Genomic DNA, 22,446 nt, shown 5'->3' with positions numbered 1-22,446 from the left:
TTTCATTATAAATTATTACTTATCTGTTTATTATATATATATATATATATATATATATATACTTTTTTTTCCACATCCAACCTAGTTATAGACCAAAATATCTCCTGTTGGCATGCTCTTCCTTTGTAAAACTGACAACTGTAAAATGCTCCCCTCTTCTTCCTACTAGCCAGTATTATGGAAACTGCTTATATTCACTATTAGACAGCATTCCATTATTTGTTTGTGAAGATCTATGGTAAGGCCCAAGGGCAAATTACAGTTGTTATGGGGCTACAGCATAGTAATACTGATAACTGATGCCTCAAGTTTCGTCAACTGGAAACCGACAGCTCCTCCACAAATGGCAACAGTCCTTGGACCCTCCAATAGATCTCTACAGAAGTTTGACTTTTGTCAGTTGTATTAACAAGATACATTTCTATGTCAATGGCTTTCTAGTAGCTGGTGAGGACCAGTCACCAGATGTAAACTCTCCTTATGGGAAGATATAGAGGAAAGACCAAGTTGACAGAGATCCTGGGCCCAGTCCAGAAAAAATGTCATACAATGGTGCACCTCCAGATGGAGATGAGGTTGTTATGTTTAGAAGAAAGCAGGGAGATTATTCTCTCTGCTGCAAGTCTCACAAAAACACCACTTGCAGATGCTCACAATTATGAGCATTTTGGGTGATCACACAAAATTATAGAGGATCACCAGGAACCCAACAATTGACCTTTAAACCCAGATGAACCTAACAACCTAAGAAGACCATGACGATATAGCCATGATTTTCAACCTTCCTCTCATTGATGGTGATTACAAGCTTGGTTACTCTTTGGCAACTGTAAGTCCAACAAACAGGGGTTTCCTCTCCATCCTATTATCAGCCAGATACCAGTTATCACCAGCAAACTTGCAAAATACTTGAATGAATACATCACCCCACCTTCACCCCCAGCCTCATACAGTTTGAAGTCCATGGAAGTTCATCGTTATTCTGAGATCAACACAACCATCAGGCATTATCACTTCAATGGATGTTGTCAGTCTCTTTACCTATGTTCCTGCAGATGAAACCATTGACCTAATATCCAAGAAAATTTATAAAGATACACAGATGGAACCCTACCTTGCTGATACCTAAAGATGTGCTACACTGTTCATTGTATGCTCATACTAAAGAAGTGGCTTTTATGGCCTGATGGCAACATTTATACCCAAATGAATGGTGTTGCCAGGTTTCCCCTAAAGAGGATATTTTTGCAAAATCCTGAACTTCTACCACCTGCATATACTAGACATATGATATCTTCATCAGTGCCAAATACAAAGAGGTGTTGTGAACACCTTCAAGAATAATCTTCCCCTCAATTTTACTTATGAAATGGAAGTCAACCAGAAATTTCCTTTCTTGGATACTTCAATTCACCAGGCTTCTTACTCTTTCATGTTTGAAGGCCACAGACCTGGGCTTCTGCCCTAACAGTGCTACCAAGTTCTCAAGAGATATATTCTAAGAGTGTTAATTCTTTCATCAAGAGATCCCTCACTCATTCCTCCTTTTGGATTGCTACTCATGCTAAATTGTAATCACACAACTTGCAATAGTTGTCCAAACAAAGTAGATGAAATAATGAAATGAAACTTGGACAGTTTCCTTGAACAAGCTTCCTCATCACAAGAAGCCTTTCATAGCATTGTAAATTATCTGCATAGAAAGAGGAAAAAAAATATATACAGAGGATAATCACCAACAATGTGACCCCTACCAAGCTAGACCAAAATAAACAATTTTGCAAGATAAATACCTCCAGCTTTATGAGAAACAGCTGTGCTCCCTACAGACAAGACCTCTACAAGTGAACCTTTATCAATATTCCTGCAACACTGATCACTGCAGTCACCTATATTTATGATACTTGGGTTTTACAACTACCTCTGTCTTAAAGGATACCAACACATCTGCATACATATGTTACACATGTTTACATATCCATACACATCTCACACACACACACACACGATAGAGAGAATCTGATAAAATGGGATGACAGAAATACAAGAGGGCACGGAAAGAAAATCAAGAAAGACAGCTATAGAAGAGATCTGAAAAAGAACAGCTTTCCTCACAGAGTAATAGACAGTTGGAACAAGTTAGATGAGAAAGTGGTGTGTGCAAAAACAATACACGAGTTTAAAAATAGTTTAGATAAAATGAGATATGAAGACGGGACACCATGAGCATAGCTCCCCTTCCCGTAAAATACAACTAGGTAAATACAACTAGGTAAATACACACACACACACACACACAATAATGTTTGCTATATATATTAATGATATGGATGAAGGAATTGAAAGCTATATGAGCTTCTTTGCAGATGATGCAAAACTACTGAAAAGAGTGAAAACTGAAGAAGATTGTGAATCACTACAGAGAGATCTAAATAAAGTACAAGAATGGAGTAGGAAATGGGAGATGGAGTTCAATACAAAAAAGTGTAGTATAATGGAATTTGGAAAAAGCAAAAACAGAATAACAGGATCATATAATTTGGGAGAAGAAGGAATAAAAAAAGTAGAAAATGAGAAGGACCTGGGAGTCATTGTTATGAATAATATGTCACCTGAGAAACATATAAATAAGATTTTTGGAGAAACTTATAATTTAATAAGAACAATCAAAGTGGCATTTACATACCTGGATGAAGAAATGGTGAGGAAAATCCTAATCACCCTGATAAGACCAAGATTGGAATATGCAGCAACGATATGGTCACCAAGTACAAAAAAATGTATAAAAAAACTTGAAAGAATACAAAGAGCAATCACAAAACTGGCACCAACACTCTCAAAACTATCATATGAAGAGAGACTACAAAAACTTAAACTACAGACACTAGAGCAAAGAAGAGAGAGAGGAGATTTGATAGCTATTTACAGAATCATGAAAGGCATAGAAATTACTGATAGAGAGAATCTGATAAAATGGGATGACAGAAATACAAGAGGACACGGAAAGAAAATAAAAAAAGACAGCTATAGAAGAGATTTGAAAAAGAACAGCTTTCCTCACAGAGTAATAGACAGTTGGAACAAGTTAGATGAGAAAGTGGTGTGCAAAAACAATACATGAATTTAAAAATAGTTTAGATAAAATGAGATATGAAGACGGGACCCCACGAGCATAGCTCCCCTTCCCGTAAAATACAACTAGGTAAATACAACTAGGTAAATACACACACACACACTTCAACGAACGGACGGCTTAGAAGACGTTCTGAAGAAAATTGAAGTATTGTGGATCCCAACGCAAAGAGAAGTGCCTATTGTATTTACAGGGTGGGGGGAAATTGCTCGTGAGGTAGTAGGAAAGTAGGGAAAGAGGAGAAGGGGAGGGATTACTGAGGGAAATGGAAGGAAATGAGGAAGGAGTAGACTTGGCCCAGACAGACAGGCGAAAGGTAAACAAAAGACCCCCCGACGACGATGAAATGTCTAATAAAAATGTAAAGATTAGAAGTATAGATAAGAGCAATACAGTAGAAAGTGATGAGAATATTTTCCAGGGATTTAAAGAGGGTGGGGGGGACACAAACCCCCCCCCCCCGACTGACAAGACTAGAAGAGAAGGTCGATAAGATGATCGAGGACTTGGAGCGTAGGTTCGGTCATGTTAACAATATTATAAGGCGGGTTGAAAAATTGGAAGAACTAGAGAAGGCGAACAAAAACTTAACTGATGAAATAGAAAACCTGAAAAGACAGTTAAAAGAAGTAAAGGTGGAGAATGAGGAATTGAAGAAGAATAGTAAAGAAAACAGAGAGGGATGGAAGTCGATAAAAGAAAACAGTAAAGTTGCATTTACTGATATAATTAAACAGCAAATGAGAGAACAAACTGAAGAAATGTATAATTATATTAGGAATGGAAGAGAAACATAACCCAGATAGAACCTCAAGAACCAATGAGGAAAATGAAAAAGTAAGCAGTTTACTAGAATTAGTTCAGGAAGATGAACCAGAAATTATGAAGGAAATTGAGGAAAAATTCAGGCTCGGAAAGTATAGTAAAGATAAGACCAGACCAATTAAGATTAAATTCAGGTCACAAACGACGGCAGAGAATATCTTATCCAAAACAGGGAAACTAGCAACAAGTGAACAATATAAAAAAGTATGGATAAAAAGGGAAATGAATAAAGAGGAAAGAGAGGAAGAAAAGCAGAAAAGACTTGAAGCTAAGACAAAAAACGAGAACAGAACGGAGTCAGAGAAAGAGAGATTCTATTGGAGAGTAGTGAATATGAAACTAAGGCAGTTCGACATACAAGAGAAAAACAAATAGGAAACAGAGAACACAATGGAAGTGACAGAAAACTAAGAGTGTCTTACACAAATATAGATGGATTAATAACAGGATTGAATGAGCTGAATGATTATTTGAAAGAAAAAGAACCGGACATAATGGGAATTGTAGAAACAAAATTAAAAGGCCCAATACCACCCAACAGTGTAGGACATGATGCATATATTCATTGGATTAAAAACAGAGAGAAAAAGCAAGGGGGTGGAGTTATGTTCCTGACTAAGAAGGATATAAACGTGAAGGGTGTCATATATGGAAAGAATACAGTAGAGATGATTATGATAGAAGTGGAAGACAGAGATAAGAAGAGCAGAAAATTTGTGATAAATTATGTGCCACCGAAAACAGCCTCATGGGAGGAGAGTGAACATAAAAGTATGTTAGAGGACACAAAGATAACATTAAATAAAATAATGGAAGATGGAGGAAGAATAGTTATAATGGGCGACTTTAATTGCAAAGAAATCTGCTGGGAAGAAATGACAGTAAAGGGTGGAGACGGCTCATGGGGAAATGCTCTACTTGAGATGATTACTGACCATACAATGACACAATGGATACAGGAGAACACCAGGTATAGAAATGAAGAAGAACCATCGAGACTAGACTTAATAATTACATCTGAACCTAGAATAGTGGACAAGATTGAATATAAAACACCAATAGGTAAAAGTGACCACATATTGATTGAACTGGAACTTAATGAAGAAAAATATAGGAAAAGAAATGAGCAATATAGAAAAGGAAGAATGATGTATGAAAAAAACAAACTTTGATAAAATAAGAGAATTCTTTCAAAAAGAAAACTGGGAAGAAATATACAAAGAAGAAACAACAGTGGAAGAGAAATGGAATATTTTGACAAAAATTTACAAAAAAGGAGTGGAAAAGTATGTCCCAAGACAAAAACAAGAAAAAGAATATGTAAAATGCTGGTACAACAAAAGTTGTAGGGAGCTAAAAGACAAAAGAGACAAAGCCTGGACCAGATGGAAAAAAGACAGAAGACCTGAAAAATGGAAAATATATACCGGTTATAGAAATGAATATGTACAAACGTGCAGAGAGGAAAAGAGAAAATATGAAAAAGATGTCATAGAAAAGTGTAAAGATCAACCAAAACTATTCTACAGATTTGTAAACAATAAACTGAAAAACAAACAAGACTTGGAGAAATTAAGACAAGAGGGAGTTGAATACACTGAGGAAATGGAAATGGCGGAAATTATGAACAAACATTTTAAATCAGTGTTTACAAAGGAGAACATACAACCTGAAGAGATTGAATGGAAAGAGAAAGTCCCCCCTATGGAAGAAATAGAAGTAACAAAGAATGAAATATTGACACACTTGAGTAATCTTGATGTCAGAAAATCGCATGGACCAGATGATATAGCAAACTGGATTCTGAAAGAATGCAGGAATGAACTGGCAGACAAAATACATAGCATACTAAACAGATCCTTGAAAGAAGGAAAAGTTCCAGAAGATTGGAAAAAAGCAAATATAGTACCTATATATAAAGGAGGAAATAAAGAAGAACCTACAAACTATAGACCAGTCTCCCTAACAAGTACAATAGCAAAAATTTGTGAAAGAATTATCAAAAGTAGATGGGTAAAATATTTAGAAAAAAACAAAGTGTTAAATCCAAGGCAATTTGGATTCAGACAAGGACGATCATGCGTCACCAATTTAATATGTTTCTATTCAAGGCTAATAGATATAATACAAGAAAGAGATGGATGGGCGGACTGTGCATTTCTAGACCTAAAGAAAGCTTTTGACAAAGTACCACATAAGAAGTTGCTTAAGAAATTAGAAACTCAAGGAGGAATACAGGGAAAACTACTAAATTGGATGGAAGACTTTTTGCAAGAAAGAAAAATGAGAGTAGTGATAAGAAACCAGCACTCAAAATGGGATGAAGTAATAAGCGGTGTTCCGCAGGGAACAGTACTGGCCCCAATAATGTTTGCTATATATATTAATGATATGGATGAAGGAATAGAAAGCTATATGAGCTTCTTTGCAGATGATGCAAAACTACTGAAAAGAGTGGAAACTGAAGAAGATTGTGAATCACTACAGAGAGATCTAAATATAGTACAGGAATGGAGTAGGAAGTGGGAGATGGAGTAGGAAGTGGGAGATGGAGTTCAATACAAAAAAGTGTAGTATAATGGAATTTGGAAAAAGCAAAAACAGAATAACAGGAGCATATAAATTGGGAGAAGAAGGAATAAAAAAAGTAAAAAATGAGAAGGACCTGGGAGTCATTGTTATGAATAATATGTCACCTGAGAAACATATAAATAAGATTTTTGGAGAAACTTATAATTTAATAAGAACAATCAAAGTTGCATTTACATACCTGGATGAAGAAATGGTGAAGAAAATCCTAATCACCCTGATAAGACCAAGATTGGAATATGCAGCAACGATATGGTCACCAAGTACAAAAAAATGTATAAAAAAACTTGAAAGAATACAAAGAGCAATTACAAAACTGGCACCAACGCTCTCAAAACTATCATATGAAGAGAGACTACAAAAACTTGAACTACAGACACTAGAGCAAAGAAGAGAGAGAGAGGAGATTTGATAGCTATTTACAGAATCATGAAAGGCATAGAAATTACTGATAGAGAGAATCTGATAAAATGGGATGACAGAAATACAAGAGGACACGGAAAGAAAATAAAAAAAGACAGCTATAGAAGAGATTTGAAAAAGAACAGCTTTCCACACAGAGTAATAGACAGTTGGAACAAGTTAGATGAGAAAGTGGTGTGTGCAAAAACAATACATGAATTTAAAAATTGTTTAGATAAAATGAGAAATGAAGACGGGACCCCACGAGCATAGCTCCCCTTCCCGTAAAATACAACTAGGTAAATACAACTAGGTAAATACACACACACACACACACACACAAAAGCGAGAGAGTACATTAAACGTTGGTTCAACAAAAGATGCAGTGAGGCAAAAGACAGAAGGGACAAAGCTTGGAAAAAGTGGAGAAAAGACAAAAAACAAAGCAAATGGCAAATTTATGTTAACTGTAGAAATGAGTATGTTAATGTGAGAAGAGACAAGGAAAATCATGCTCCACAAACTTAATATGGTTTTACTCAAGACTAACAGACATAGTGCAAGAAAGAAATGGATGGGCTGATTGTGCATTCCTAGACTTGCAAAAAGCCTTTGACAAAGTACCACACAGAAAACTACTGAAAAAACTGGAACACATAGGAGGAATACAAGGAAACCTACTAAAATGGATAGAGGACTTTCTGACTGGTAGAAAGATGAGAGTAGTGCTCAGAGAAAAATATTCAGATTGGAAAGAGGTGATCAGTGGAGTACCGCAAGGATCTGTGCTGGCACCAATAATGTTTGCTATCTATATGAATGACATGGACGAGGACGTGAACTGCTACATGAGCTTCTTTGCCGATGACGCCAAACTGCTAAGGAAAATAGAAACTGATGAGGACTGTGAAGCACTGCAAGAAGACCTAAATAGGGTATGGAACTGGAGTCAGAAATGGGAAGTGGACTTTAATACTAAGAAGTGTAGCATAATGGAGTTTGGAAAAAGCAAAAACAGAATATCAGGAAAATATACAATTGGAACCAAAGAAGTAAAGAAAGTAGGATCCAAAAAAGATTTGGGAGTAATTATCATGAACGACTTGTCCTATGATATACAGATTAACAAAATTGTCGGGGAGACTTACAACTTGCTAAGATCAATAAAAGTGGCGTTTACATACTTGGACGAAGACATGATGAAAAAAATATTGGTTACATTGATAAGGCCTAGATTAGAGTATGCGGCGACATTGTGGTCCCCCAGTACCAAAAAGAATATAAAGAAAATAGAAAGAATCCAAAGAGCAGCTACAAAAATGGCACCTGCACTTGCAAACCTATCATACGAGGAGAGATTGGCTAAACTGGAATTACCGACACTGGAGCAAAGAAGAGAGAGAGGTGACCTATTGACCATCTACAGAATCATGAGAGGCACAGAGGTACTCGATAGAGAGAACTTACTTAACTGGGACAAAAGAAACACAAGAGGACATGGAAAGAAAATAAAAAAACATAGCTATAGAAGAGAACTGAAGAAAAACAGTTTTCCTCATAGAGTTTTGGACACTTGGAACAAACTGGACAATGAAATAGTATGCGCAAAAACCATTCATGAGTTTAAAAACAAACTAGACACTGCGAGATACAAAGGCGGGACATCACGAGCATAGCTCCCCTTCCCGCAAAATACAACTAGGTAAATACAACTAGGTAAATACACACACACACACACACCACACACACACACACACACATCACACACACACTGGTGATATGATTAAAGTAACAAGGTTACTAAAGGGAACAGATTGCATTGATGGAAGAGATCTGATTAAAGATGGGAGGGCTTTAAGAGGTCATGGGAGAAAATTAGAAAAAAAAAAAAAAAAATGTAGGGCCCTCACATGGGGGGGGGGGCATATGCTCTGGGGCAGCACATTTAGGGGGGGACAGCAATTCTAGTCTGGACATGCTGCCCAAAAGGCTGATGAAATAATTATAATAAAAAAGGTCAAAGGAGCCCTGAATATCTTGCCACAATGTACAAATTTTGTCACAATCAACAGAATGAAATATTTTTCCCTCATCTTTTCTGCAATAGGAACAGTAAATAATATTTTTAAAATCTGTTTAATTATTTCATAAGCCAATAGCTACAATAGGCAGTAAGGAATGGTGGAGATGGGAAGTGGTGATGGGGGAGGGGAGATTCACCAAGAACTTTGCCCCGAGGCCGAGGTGGCACTTAGGCATGCAAGGGCTCTGACCATATGTCTAAAGGATGTGAAGAAACACAGTTTTCCATATAGATGCATAAATACTTGGAATAGCTTAAGAAGCAACATAGCCCAAACTCAAACAATAGAAGAGTTCAAATCTGAATATGATAATTGGAAATCAAGGATATAGATTAAGTTGGAACTGTACATGAATTTGAAGCTAGGTAGATAAAAAGTTAGAGAATAGGAGACAGGATCCAAAAACCATTGCTTCATTACTGTATACTACAATTAGGTAAATAGGTAAATACACACACACACACACCATACATGTGCATCACACACGCACATCACACGTGCATTAAACACACACGCACACATACACATGTATACATGCAAGCATATGTACATTTTATACACTATATATCAATCTACTATCCCCAGATCTTTCATGCAGGGAACCCATGACTCCCAGGTAACTGGCATCAGCCAATGGACTGGCCCATATGTTACTCAAGAAAAAGGATGGGTCAGTGCAAGATGAGGTGTTCAGTGTCTTCTGTGTAATGGCTGTTTCTGCGGCAGTTTGTTTCTATGGCCAATTCTACTCTATGTTGGTATTGTCTTAGTGCTGGATTGTGACCTGAACGTAGTCATGTTAATGTGGTTCTTGCTTTTCTTGGAAGTTATGGGTTTGAAACTTGTTTTGGTGAAAGATTTGCTAATGATATTGAATTGCTATTTTCATGCTGATATATTTTCTTTGGATTGCTGTTTCATGGGTGGGTTAATTTTCATTTTTTTCAACCATCATATTTGTACATTTTTCCCAGTTTTCTTTTTTTCTTGTTTAGCAATTTAATGATGTCTGTTTCATTTTTTTTTTTTTTTTATGATGGCTATATCTGGTGTGGACGCTCACTGGCAGAACGAGTTACAGCACCGCAACTTGTGGTGGAGATCAAGGTGATGGCGGTTTGAACACTGCCGCTAGCAAGTTAGACAAAGGGCATGGTTCATTAAATTCCACGCTACAAAGTCCTCTGTAAGGGGTACCATCCTAGCCTCCTGATACGAAGAATTTGTGATGTTAAACTGAATCATCAGCATCATATCTGGTATGTGGTTGGAATTTTATTTTTTCATATAGCCTCTTGGAATATGTCACTCATTGCTCTGTCAATGGATGGCCTCTGGTCTCTGTCAAAGGTCTCCAAGTGCTTTTCTATTTTTTCTATGTATTTCTACCAATTTGTTTTTTGTAGTTTACAAATGTTCTCTTATATGTAGGTTTTATCTTTAATTCCAGTTCTATGGGGATTTTATTAGGAAGTGGTCTGTGGGGAGGTGATGTACAGGTTTGTGTCTCAAGGGAAGGTGAACACATGGTTTTGAAAATTAGCACTTCTGCTGTCCATTTTGCAGGACCACCACAAGCAAGGTACCCACCACTGGTCCCATCTGTATATCTTAGTGAAAAAAATATCCACATATACCTATGCCATATATCATCACTCACAGAAAAAATGACAGTTTCTACTACAAACTACTTATCAAAGTGAGCCACGATGGCAGTGTTGCCCCTACATTTACCATTACAGCTCACTGAACCCCAATTGACATTTTCTCTCCATACATTCCCATTTGACAAATGCATTTTAATGTTCACATCTAAGCTTCATAATGATCTAAAAAAAAGCATAAAGACGTTTCTTGGTGCTTAATCAACGAGGAAGGTGCTTTAGAAAGTAATCATGCTGTTTTAGACAGGCCACAGACTGTCATAATACAACAATACTCCCAAACATAAAAGCTAAAGTAATTTGTTTTGGAGAGTCAAATTACCAATAAAGTCAACAATTCATACAGCCTCATGAATACAGATGAATGCACTTGTAACTTCGAATTGTATTTCGTAATTGTATCAATTTATTAGAAAACAGCTTATATTGACATTTAGCTGATGAATACAGCTGCTATGTAACAAATGAAAACAAATGCTAACATACTCAAGCTAGGGTTTAAATTTACACACATCTACTCTACGAAGCTCAAACTCCCTTATTTTCTTTCCCTTAAAGTACCTCCTCTGAATCCACAGAATCTGACTATAAAGAAAATCAACAAGAGGAAAGAAAACAAACTGATTATGATACTCTGCACATTTTGCTTAATGTCAAATCACCACTGAGGCCATATTTCCAATCTTCCTATCTGTAATATAGGCCAGTTTAAAAGATGAAATTGTTCATAGCCATAACTTATTATTTCATACCAAACTGATATACTAAATACTGGACCACATGGAAAAACCTGTAGATATATTTTTATATATATCAACTGAATGCTTATGATAAACCTTCCTTATAATATACCCCACTTTCAGTGAAATATGTAAAAGAAAAAGAAAATGCAACTATTAATAGATTTAAAAAAAAATCATGTTATAGTTATGGTTTTGATCAATTTCTTTACACAGCTGACATAATGCATAATTATCCTATTATACTATTTTAAAGATAAAACACCTTTATACTTCAAAACTATATATACTAAACTATTTAGTGCCACCTACAGTTACAATTGATATCCAAGTCAGTGCCTTAACATTAAGTTTTTCTAATCTTATCAAGAATATACAATAATTATCAAAATGTCAATTAATCTGGCAAAATTCATTATTAGTAACTGCTTATCATTAATTCTATCTACAAACTTATTGTCTAGTTGTTGTTGTTGTTTTTTACTTTACCAAGAAATAGTATCTATCTATTCTATGATGAAATTAAATACATCCTTCAGTGACTACAATACAAATTAGATATCTTACCCGTACTAATCCTCCCTATTGATGATACATCAGGAAGAGGGAAAAACTTGTTAGAAAATCTGGGACAGCAATTTTCAAATGTCTTCTGCACATCAGTCAACACACAGTAAGGTCCTTCCAAATATTTTATATATTTCAAAATACAGGTATTATTCTCACAAATATAAAGATATATAACCTATGGACATTTCTTGCTTATTTCTAAATCAATTTATCTTTATATGTTGGTTAAATGAACAAGATCATACATACATGATCTTGTGTTCATTTAACCAACATATAAAGATAAATTGAACACAAGATACTGAACATTTATCATTCTACTTCACATTTCTCCAACACTATAACTATAAAACTATACAATACACCTCTATCATATTAGGGAATCAAACAAGGGGTGCACAATTTCAATTCTTGATTCTTCCCACTTCAACATGCCTTCTTACAGTAAATCCTCAGGAGTTCAAACCTTCATGATTCCAAATTTGGTGTGTTCATAAATTTTTAGAAATGAACTGACCTTAATTCATTTCCCCACTTTGCCCTTAAAGTTTTAATGTATCTAATGCCAAGGGATTTAATCAAACAAGATAGAGGCACAAATGGGGTTTAAGTCACTGTTTGATACAAGTTATTCACTTGTCTTCTGCAAGAAAAAATGGGACAACTAGAGATCTTAATTTGTCATTTTGGGTGTCTGCTTGATACAAGTGCAGCATTTTTTTTTTTTTTTTTTACCCAGACTTTCATTCATTTTGGCCTTTGCTTCTTCAATTGTTCTTGTCAACCCTTCCCTTCTTCACCCATGGGTACTCTTTAATATATTTTCTACCCATTTTATCCAACTTCATTTGCAACAAGAATTTATTCTGAATTTGGGAAGCTGCTCCATTCCTTCAAAAGAGGCTCTCCTGCTCTAACTTCTGCAGCTGTTCCCATGGTCATATATAACATGATAATATTGATCTTCACTACACTTATCAAAAATCTTGTTCACCCAAATGTATAACTTTATAATAAGGTATCTATATAAATTCATGAAAACTAGGAAAATCAAGAAGTTAGTACTAACCTCCACCCCTACTGGAATAAACTCATGAGGGTTTACTTGATTATAATTAATTTTCACCATTCTAACTCAGACCCCATACAATTTAAAAACTACAGTACTACTCTACACCTACAAAGAAGAATAGAACAAACAAAATAAATAGTAGAAACTGGACAATACTTACAGCTCCTTCAGCCAACTTTGGGGGCTTAAGGCGAGTCAACATCTTGTATGTATCCAGGTTCCGCTGGAAGCTACGTCCACGCATCTGAACAGCTTGTTCCCATTGACGGTCCTGCAAAAAATTTAATGTAATATCCTAAAGATAAAGTGCAAGTGTAGAGAGGACTATCAGTTTCACAAATTCATTTATAGTAAATTTTGAATAAAGTTTACATTCTGCTTTCTTTTCTCATACAGAAGTATATTCACAATTAAGCATATACATATTGTATTAAGTATATACATACTGATTGTGCCGATGGCACTGAATGATGCAGAAACATGTAATTGAAGAGAGGCAAGAGGAAATGTTTAAACGTGTTTGAAATGAAATGTCTAAGAAGTATGGTAGGGGTTACAAGGTTGATAGAGTGAGAAATAAAAGTGAGGAAGAGAGTTGAGTTAGAAAAGAAAATGGCTAACATGGCTGATGAGAGAGTATTGGAATGTCTGGACACATGGAAAGAAGTAGTGAAGAAAGATTAGTAAAAGAGGTGTGGAAGGCAGAAGTGGATGGAGTGAACTTGAGGGGACAACTGAGGATGAGATGGATGGATGAGGTGAAAGGGGAATGTCTGTTGAGGAAAGGAAAAGGCAGGAGATAGGAGTGAGTGAATGGAGAATAGCTGTGTATAGATGATACTGTGATGCAAGGAAGGGGCGAGGTAGGAATGGGGGGAGTGGTTATGTATGAACGATATTTTGACACGGTCCAAAAGGATTCCCCCATCCCGTCTTCTCTTTTTTTTGCACAAGGGGATGGAGAGGGGGATGGGGTCACCAATTAAGTGAAGCAGCCTTGCTGTGGATCTACTGCATCTTGCTGCATTGCTTCTGACCTAGAGTAGTGGGCAGGATACAGGGATGACCCATCATCCATGAGGAGCTAAGATGAGAAGGAGGAAAGGGTGGTGGATGGGAGTGGAATGGGTGGAAGAAGACATTTGCCTTTTGACTTGGCTACCTCCCTTGTAAGGGGGAAAAAAAACCTTGATGTATAGATGGATAGACACACCCTCTCAAATTGTCACATTCTTGCTATCTCCCTTATCACCCCCATCTATTTATACAATGAACAACCACAGTGAAATTATATAATCATGGTACAGTCCCAGCTTCACTTCATTTACTTTTCATTCCCAATCCTCACACTTATGTAAAATCCTGTGACTGTCCTCAGTATTCTTCCTCTACTGCTTCTCTTTTATCCTCCATTATTTCCCATACTTTTATCAACTTCCACTTGGTATTCTTTCTCTCTCTCTCTCTCTCTCTCTCTCTCTCTCTCTCTCTCTCTCTCTCTCTCTCTCTCTCTCTCTCTCTCTCTCTCTCTCTCTCTCTCTCTCTCTCTCTCTCTCTCTCTCTCTCTCTCTCTCTCTCTCTCTCTCTCTCTCTCTCTCTCTCTCTCTCTCTCTCTCTCTCTCTCTTCTCTCTCTCTCTCTCTCTCTCTCTCTCTCTCTCTCTCTCTCTCTCTCTCTCTCTCTCTCTCTCTCTCTTCATCCTCAGCACTTCTCTTACTCTCTCCCTTTGCATCCTCATCTTTATCTTCTACCAGATAATGATCTGGCAATCCCCCGCTCTCTTCCTTGAATACATGTACATCCAGAACCCTTCCAATCCTCCCTTTGGATTCCATTACATAGTTCATTAATGCCCTTATGACCACCCATCCACCACCTTTTCCCATGTACACTTATATCAGACTTTGTTCTTAATGCATTCACTATCATCAATTCCCTTTCTAAACACATTTATAACATCTTTCCACTATTAATACATAATCTACCCTATATACCAAAAGGCTTCTTCCCCTTTATAAGGGAGATAGCCAGCCAAGCCTTGTACCCACTCTCCACCCATCCAACACCCATTTGTAAACAATACATAATCTTTACCATAATATATGCTGCCATACCACATGCACCCAAAGCTCTTTTCACCCATTCTATCCATCCAGTAACCTTTGACAGTGTGCATGGAAATAATTCTTGCCCCCACCACAGTAACAGGAAAGGAAGATGTGGAGTCCTAGGGGTGGTGAAGATGAGATTTAAGGACAGCAGAAAAGGGGGATAGTAACTCTTTAAAACTCAGTCTTAAGTGGTTACTTGTCTCCAAGTATGAAAGACTTGTGTGACTGAGAAAACAAATCAAGCTGTGAATGGAAACTTACAGACATAGCCCTCGCAACAGCCTGTGTCTTCAGTACACAGCCCATAAGTGGTACACGAACAGATTGGTTACCATCCAGTGAAATCACACAAGGCTCAGTTGTATCATCAGCTTCCATCAAGGCCAAAACAGCTTCTGCACCCATGCGGCAGCCCTGTCACAATGGAAAATAATTTAACACATACAATTACCTCTATACTATTCTAAATCTATACCAATATATCATACATTTTCTTTTTTTCCTCCCTATACATACCAAAATACGATCAAAGGCTGATGGAGATCCACCTCGCTGCACATGACCCAAAACGGTGATCCTCGTATCAAATCCAAGCTTGTCTACGATTACCTGGAAATAAATAAATGTTCATCACATTACTTGCTAAATTTAGAAAAGTGCACATGAGGAAGAGAAAAATTGTTATTACTTTTATTTTATTGCCATGCAATATACAGCAGAAGTATGGTAGGGATTACGTTGGGTTGAGTGAGAAACAAGGTGAGGAGAACGGGGCTGGAAAAGGAGATGGCAGATAGGGCTGATCAAAGTATTTGGATGTTTTGACCACATGGAAAGAATGAGTGAAAAAAGATTAGTAAAAGAGGTGTGAAAGGCATAGGTGGACGGAATGAACTTGAGGGGATGACTGAGGAGGAAATGGATGGATAGGGTGAAAGGTGCTTTGAGCAAGAGGGGAATGTCTGTTGAGTAAGGAAGGAAGAAGGTAGGAGATAGGTGCAAGTGGAGAATGGCTGTGAATAGATGATAATGTGATGCAAGAAAGGGAGGAGATGAAGAATGCGGGGGGGGGGGGTTATGTGCGAATGATATTTTGATGCAGCCCAATGGGATTTCTCCCCCATCTCCTTTTCTGCACGAGGGGATGGAGAGGTGAGGTCGCCAATTAAATGAAGTGGCCTTGCTTTGGATGTACTGTGTCTTGCTACATTGATTCTGACCCAGGGCAATGGGTAGGATACAGAGATGACCCATCATACATGAGGAGGTAAGATCAGAGGTAGGAATGGGCAGTAGATAGGAGTGGAATGGGTAGGAGTGAAATGGGTGGGAGTGGGTACATGCCATTTGACTTTGATACCTCCCTTGAAAGGGGAAAAAAGCCCTTTGTATATAGATAGACAGCCAGACACAAAGTAATGGGGCATATGTCAAGGTCAAGCATGGAGAGTGACTGGTCTTAAGTAAATATGGGGCTGCATCAGGGTTGTGTGATGTCAACATGGTTTTTCAACATATGGGGATGGGGGGGATCATACAAGTGAAGCAGTGCTGCTGTGAATGTGTTGTGTTATGCTGCATTGCTTTTGACCCAGGTAGTGGGCAGGAGACAGGAATAACCCTTTATCCACTAAGAGCTAAGATAAGGAAACAAGGGTGGTGGATGAGAGTGGAATGGGTAGAAGTAGGAGTGTGTGCCTTGACTTGGCTACCTCCTTTATAAGGGTGAAGAAGCCTTTGGTATATATAGATAGATAGATGAGGAGATAATGAATGTAAATGCAGGAGTACCAGGTAGTAGTTTGTATTTAGTGGCCAAAAATCAATGGACAAAGGAAATGAACTAATTGTTATTTGTAGATGACACTGTGCTTTATTTCTATTTTCTGGTGATAAGCTGCCACAGGTCTGATAAAAATTGTGTCTGTGTTGTATTGGCATGGGACCATTTCTATGTCACCAACTGATAGCAGTATCAGATGGGGAGTAGTTACTAGTTGTTGGTTCTCCATGTGTGAAAAGGTGTAAGTTGAAGTTGACAGGAAGAGATCTTGGTCAAAGCCCAGAGACCAAGTGTCAGTACCTCCTGATGGAGATATGGGAGAAGATGGGTTTTGAAATTAGACGGAGATATGGGAGAAGATGGGTTTTGAAATTAGACGGAGATATGGGAGAAGATGGGTTTTGAAATTAGACGGAGATATGGGAGAAGATGGGTTTTGAAATTAGGCGGAGATATGGGAGAAGATGGGTTTTGAAATTAGGCGGAGATATGGGAGAAGATGGGTTTTGAAATTAGGCGGAGATATGGGAGAAGATGGGTTTTGAAATTAGGCGGAGATATGGGAGAAGATGGGTTTTGAAATTAGGCGGAGATATGGGAGAAGATGGGTTTTGAAATTAGGCGGAGATATGGGAGAAGATGGGTTTTGAAATTAGGCGGAGATATGGGAGAAGATGGGTTTTGAAATTAGGCGGAGATATGGGAGAAGATGGGTTTTGAAATTAGGCGGAGATATGGGAGAAGATGGGTTTTGAAATTAGGCGGAGATATGGGAGAAGATGGGTTTGTAATGAGTCGGAGATATGGGAGAAGATGGGTCTTGAAATTAGGCGGAGATATGGGAGAAGATGGGTTTTGAAATTAGGCGGAGATATGGGAGAAGATGGGTTTTGAAATTAGGTGGAGATATGGGAGAAGATGGGTTTTGAAATTAGGCGGAGATATGGGAGAAGATGGGTTTTGAAATTAGGCGGAGATATGGGAGAAGATGGGTTTTGAAATTAGGCGGAGATATGGGAGAAGATGGGTTTTGAAATTAGGCGGAGATATGGGAGACGATGGGTTTTGAAATTAGGCGGAGATATGGGAGAAGATGGGTTTTGAAATTAGGCGGAGATATGGGAGAAGATGGGTTTTGAAATTAGGCGGAGATATGGGAGACGATGGGTTTTGAAATTAGGCGGAGATATGGGAGAAGATGGGTTTTGAAATTAGACAGCTGGGCTGTACATCTTGCAGGACCACTACAAACAAGTACCCATCATTGGTCCATCATAAAGAAACAAAGAAGCAATCTCTAACAAAGAGTAGAATTATGATAAAGAGGATGATGGGTGCACTGTTTAAATGACAAATTCACAGAAAGAACCCCCCATGAAACAGGACTTAAAGAAATTAGCTTATCAGTCAGCTATCTTAAAACTAACATTTAAAATACTGTAATTTGAATTTACCTTCTTCACACCTTCTGCAGTAATTGGTTCTCCATTCCGATCAATAGCTCCCTCTGCCACAATGATGATGTTTAGACGCTGACCCATTGACCTCTCCTATATATATACAAGAAAATAGATTACAATCATGTCAGTCCTATTGTATTTTAACTCCACTTTCATCTCAATTACATCTGAAGGAATAAATGCCCATTCTTATATGATTTAGGAAAAGCTAATTGTATTTACACTTTATCAACAAGTTTTAAAATACAGAAACAAATCTTAAAAGTAATAACCATAAGTGACTTTAATGTTAAAGATAAGGAATTTTTACTATCCAAATCTACTGCAGAGATAAATATTTGAAAATTCTAACTACTTCCACTTACATAAAGAATGCATGCAACCACACTCTCCTCTCAACATTTTTTGACCATCCTCATTTTTCTATACTTGTCTTGTACCCTTTCTCAGTACATACCCATACCACTTCAGTCTTGATCATATTCTCTACACAAAGATTTTCATCCCACTTTTCTTTTACTTTCTTGTTTGACACCTTGCACACACTCCCAACACCATAGACAGACCATTAGGAATGATTCAAAATCCCCAATTCAATTAAGCACAAAAACATGCTATCCTTTTACTCTTGACCATTTTCTTACTCTCCCACACTTTTTTTGGTGCTCCAATTGTTGTTCTTACTTCCATAATTCTGTACTCCAATTCTATCCCAGCATCCCCAACTGATATATCCACTCCTAAATTTCTAGACCTCACCATTAACAAGCACTTTCCTTTCACACCTACCTAATGTCTTCTCCCTTCCCTGTTCAACAGACATTCTCCTTTAACCCAAGGCCCCTTTTATCCCATACATCTACTTTCAGTTTTTTCTACAAGTTCATTCCATCCATCTCAGCCTTCCACACTCTTTTTATTAGTCTTGCTTAACTTGTTCTTTCCATATGCACAAACTACCTCAATATTCTTTTATCAACCCTATCTACCCCTACTCTCCACCTCATCTCGTTTCTCACTATCCATCCTTGTAAATCCCACCATACTTCTCAAACATGTTTAAATTTTTTCTACCTCCCTTACATTTCAAGTCTCTGCCTCCTACAGTGTCATTAGTACAATCACTCCTTCAAATAGTCTTCTCTTTGTATCCATCCCTGAATACCTATCTCTCATGATTCTTTTAATTTCCCCAAGAGTGACCCCTATCCAACCCAGGTGTGCCATATTATCTTTCATCACTTTCAGTGCTCTTTGTATTTCATTTTTTTTTTTCTATAGCCCTGTCATTTTCCTCTCGTATCAGTTATTTTCCTAGCACCTCCCACTGCCATCATTAATACTCCCTAACCTTCTCTATGTTCAACAATTCTGAAATACTTTACCCATCTTCTCCTTACTAACTTTACTTCCACTAACATCTTAATCTGCATCCTTTACCTTTTCTTCTCTATCTGACTCACCACCCTCTTCACTCTTCACTTTCTTCCAAGATATCATTCTATTTCTTTCAAAATTCTGTCACACTCCTACCCCATTTCACATCTGCCCTTTTCTTTGCCTCCCTTACCTTGCATTTTCTTCTTCTTGTCACACTCATGCTTCCACTGTTCTACCATGCAACCAATCATCACGTGTTCATTTTTCTTCCACCACCACTTTCACCTCTTGATCCCACCATTCACTGCCTCTCCTGTTCCCTTCCATCTTCTTTGTCCCCACATACTATCTTTGCACATTCTATCACTGCCTCCTTCAAACACCATTTCCTCCTCTTCTATTCCAGTTTCCCCTTCATCCCTCACCACATTCCACACTTCTCTCAACTTCTCCTGATATTCTCTCTTTATCCTTACATACATACATATAAAAGCACATAAATACATTTATACACATTTTAAACACAAATAGGTTATTCCCTTAATATATAATTAGATGTGTTCATTTGTTGAAACCTTAGCCTAACTATTCATATATAAATATATTCAGATTTACTTAAAATATGCAAGGGTGCAAAAGCAAGTGCATCCACAATCAATGGAATAAAACACTAAAACTAAAACCTCATTTCCATAAAGTACATGTATCCAGAGTTGGGGTCAATTCATTTTTGCCAATTCAAAACAAAATCTGAAGTAATCAGCTCCAATTCAATTCATATAAAAAAAAAGCTTCAACTCCACTTTACTTCACAAGCTTTTCAATTCCAATTCAATTCAATCAATTACAGAATGTATCAAGGTTGTATGGGATGTGGAGGTGTCTGCTGAGGGCTGGGGATGGGGATAGTAAGTGATGTGAAGTGAAGGTATAGCCACATCAGGGTTGTAAGACATCTCCAAGGTTTTTTGATTAATATATATATGGATGGGGTGGTGAGGGAAGTAAACTTATGGTTCCATATGCATATAAGTTTGTTTGTTTGTGTGTATTTACCTAATTATAGTATACAGGAAAGGAGCAATGCTCATTGGGTTCTGTCTCCTATTCTCTAATTTTCTAACATACCTAGACTCAAATTTATGTACAGTTCCAACGTAATCTATATCTTTGATTTCCAATTATCATATTCAGATCTGAACTTGTGCATTGTCTGAGCTTGGGCTATATCACTTGCTAAGCTATTCTGCATATACATCTATGTGGAAAACTATTTCTTCACATCCTTTTGACATGTGGTCTTAATTTACTTCCATTATTTCTTAAAGCCCTCCCATCTTTAATCAGGAGATCTCTTCTATCAATGAAATCTATCCCCTTTAGTGACCTGAACACTGTAATCACGTCCCCTTTTTCATTTTGATCTTTCAGGTCTCCCATCATGTCACTGACATAGACAAGAAACATTACTGGTGCAAGTATTGAACCTTGTGGAACTCCTCTCATTACTGCTCTCCAACTTGACATCTTATCCTTTCCTACTGTCCTCGTATCTTTCCTTCAAAAAGTCTAATCCATTCTAATAGTTTGCCTCTCAGTCCTCCAACATGCTCCAATTTCTGCACAAGTTGACTGTGAGGCACTTTATCAAATTCCTTCTCTGGGTCCAGGTACACACAGTCCACCCAGCAGCACATCAATCACTCTCAAGTAAAAACTTAAAAGGTTCAACACACACGACCTTCCAGATCTGAAGCCAAATTAACTCATTGTCAGAATGTTCAATTTTTCATATTTGGTTCATCAATCTTTCACAATCCTTTCACATAATTTCACTTTTGTGCTGGTTAGTGATACTGGCCTATAATTTAGTGGTGTTTCTTTGTTTCCATCTTTGTGAATGGTGTGTGTGCATGTATTGAAGTTTTAAATAAAAAAAATAATTTAAATCTGCTCAGTGTCATTCATCTACTAGAAAGAAAAATAGTCTCAAGAACAAATACCACTAGATTCATTCTCGAAAGTCACCAGATGTAAAAAATTGCAGCTAGATACCATAGCAAAGAAGAATGTAAACCAAGCCCATGTGATCTGACAAGAGTTATGCAGGAAACAGTTTCTGAATTTTATGAAAATTAATATAACTATACTTATTCATTTCACTTGATATCTAAAAAAATGTTGTGATGCAAAATATTATTTTACTTTTCAAGTACAATATAATTTAACTTAACAATGCAATAACAAGTTCACATGTCAATCTAGTCATCAATTCATATGAATTCATTAATATCAATTCCATTTGAATTCAGTGAGTTTCATTTACAAAGATGATTTTTTTTTTCTTTTTTACATTTTTCTCATTTTGACTCAAGCTTATTTATATTTTCACCAATTTCAATTTACATTTTATAAATCTTAATAAAATTCATGATTGACCCCAGCCCTGCATGTATGTAAACAAACATTTCACCCATTTAGGTCGACTACCTAGCATTCATACCACAACTTAAAAAAGGGGGAATAATACCAAATTTGGTGATTGCAAAACAATGAAATGCCATGTAATCTGGAAAGGAAATCCAAAATAATAAGACACCATCAAACCAATTTTTCCATAATGCCAGAAGATGC

General features: G+C 37.1%; 1 protein-coding gene across 12 annotated transcripts in view; it reads right to left on the bottom strand.

The window, feature by feature from the left end:
- Pfk (ATP-dependent 6-phosphofructokinase) overlaps positions 1–22,446 on the bottom strand; it is a 123,946-nt gene that overhangs the window by 23,082 nt on the left and 78,418 nt on the right. For 7 of the 12 annotated variants that reach the window (XM_076179098.1, XM_076179099.1, XM_076179105.1 and 4 more), the window contains 6 exons: positions 18,427–18,522; positions 15,706–15,798; positions 15,451–15,603; positions 13,240–13,350; positions 12,005–12,019; positions 11,259–11,282 (listed from right to left, as the gene is read on the bottom strand). In XM_076179098.1, the coding sequence (XP_076035213.1) occupies positions 11,259–11,282; positions 12,005–12,019; positions 13,240–13,350; positions 15,451–15,603; positions 15,706–15,798; positions 18,427–18,522 (492 nt within the window). The remainder of the gene's footprint in view (positions 1–11,258; positions 11,283–12,004; positions 12,020–13,239; positions 13,351–15,450; positions 15,604–15,705; positions 15,799–18,426; positions 18,523–22,446) is intronic. The other 5 variants (XM_076179104.1, XM_076179107.1, XM_076179108.1 and 2 more) reach the window with 2 other exon arrangements.

Source organism: Oratosquilla oratoria, chromosome 42 (assembly GCF_046742065.1).
Source record: "Oratosquilla oratoria isolate Oo_2021 chromosome 42, ASM4674206v1, whole genome shotgun sequence".
NCBI classification, from domain to species: domain Eukaryota; kingdom Metazoa; phylum Arthropoda; class Malacostraca; order Stomatopoda; family Squillidae; genus Oratosquilla; species Oratosquilla oratoria.
This window is presented reverse-complemented; position numbering and strand designations above follow the sequence as displayed.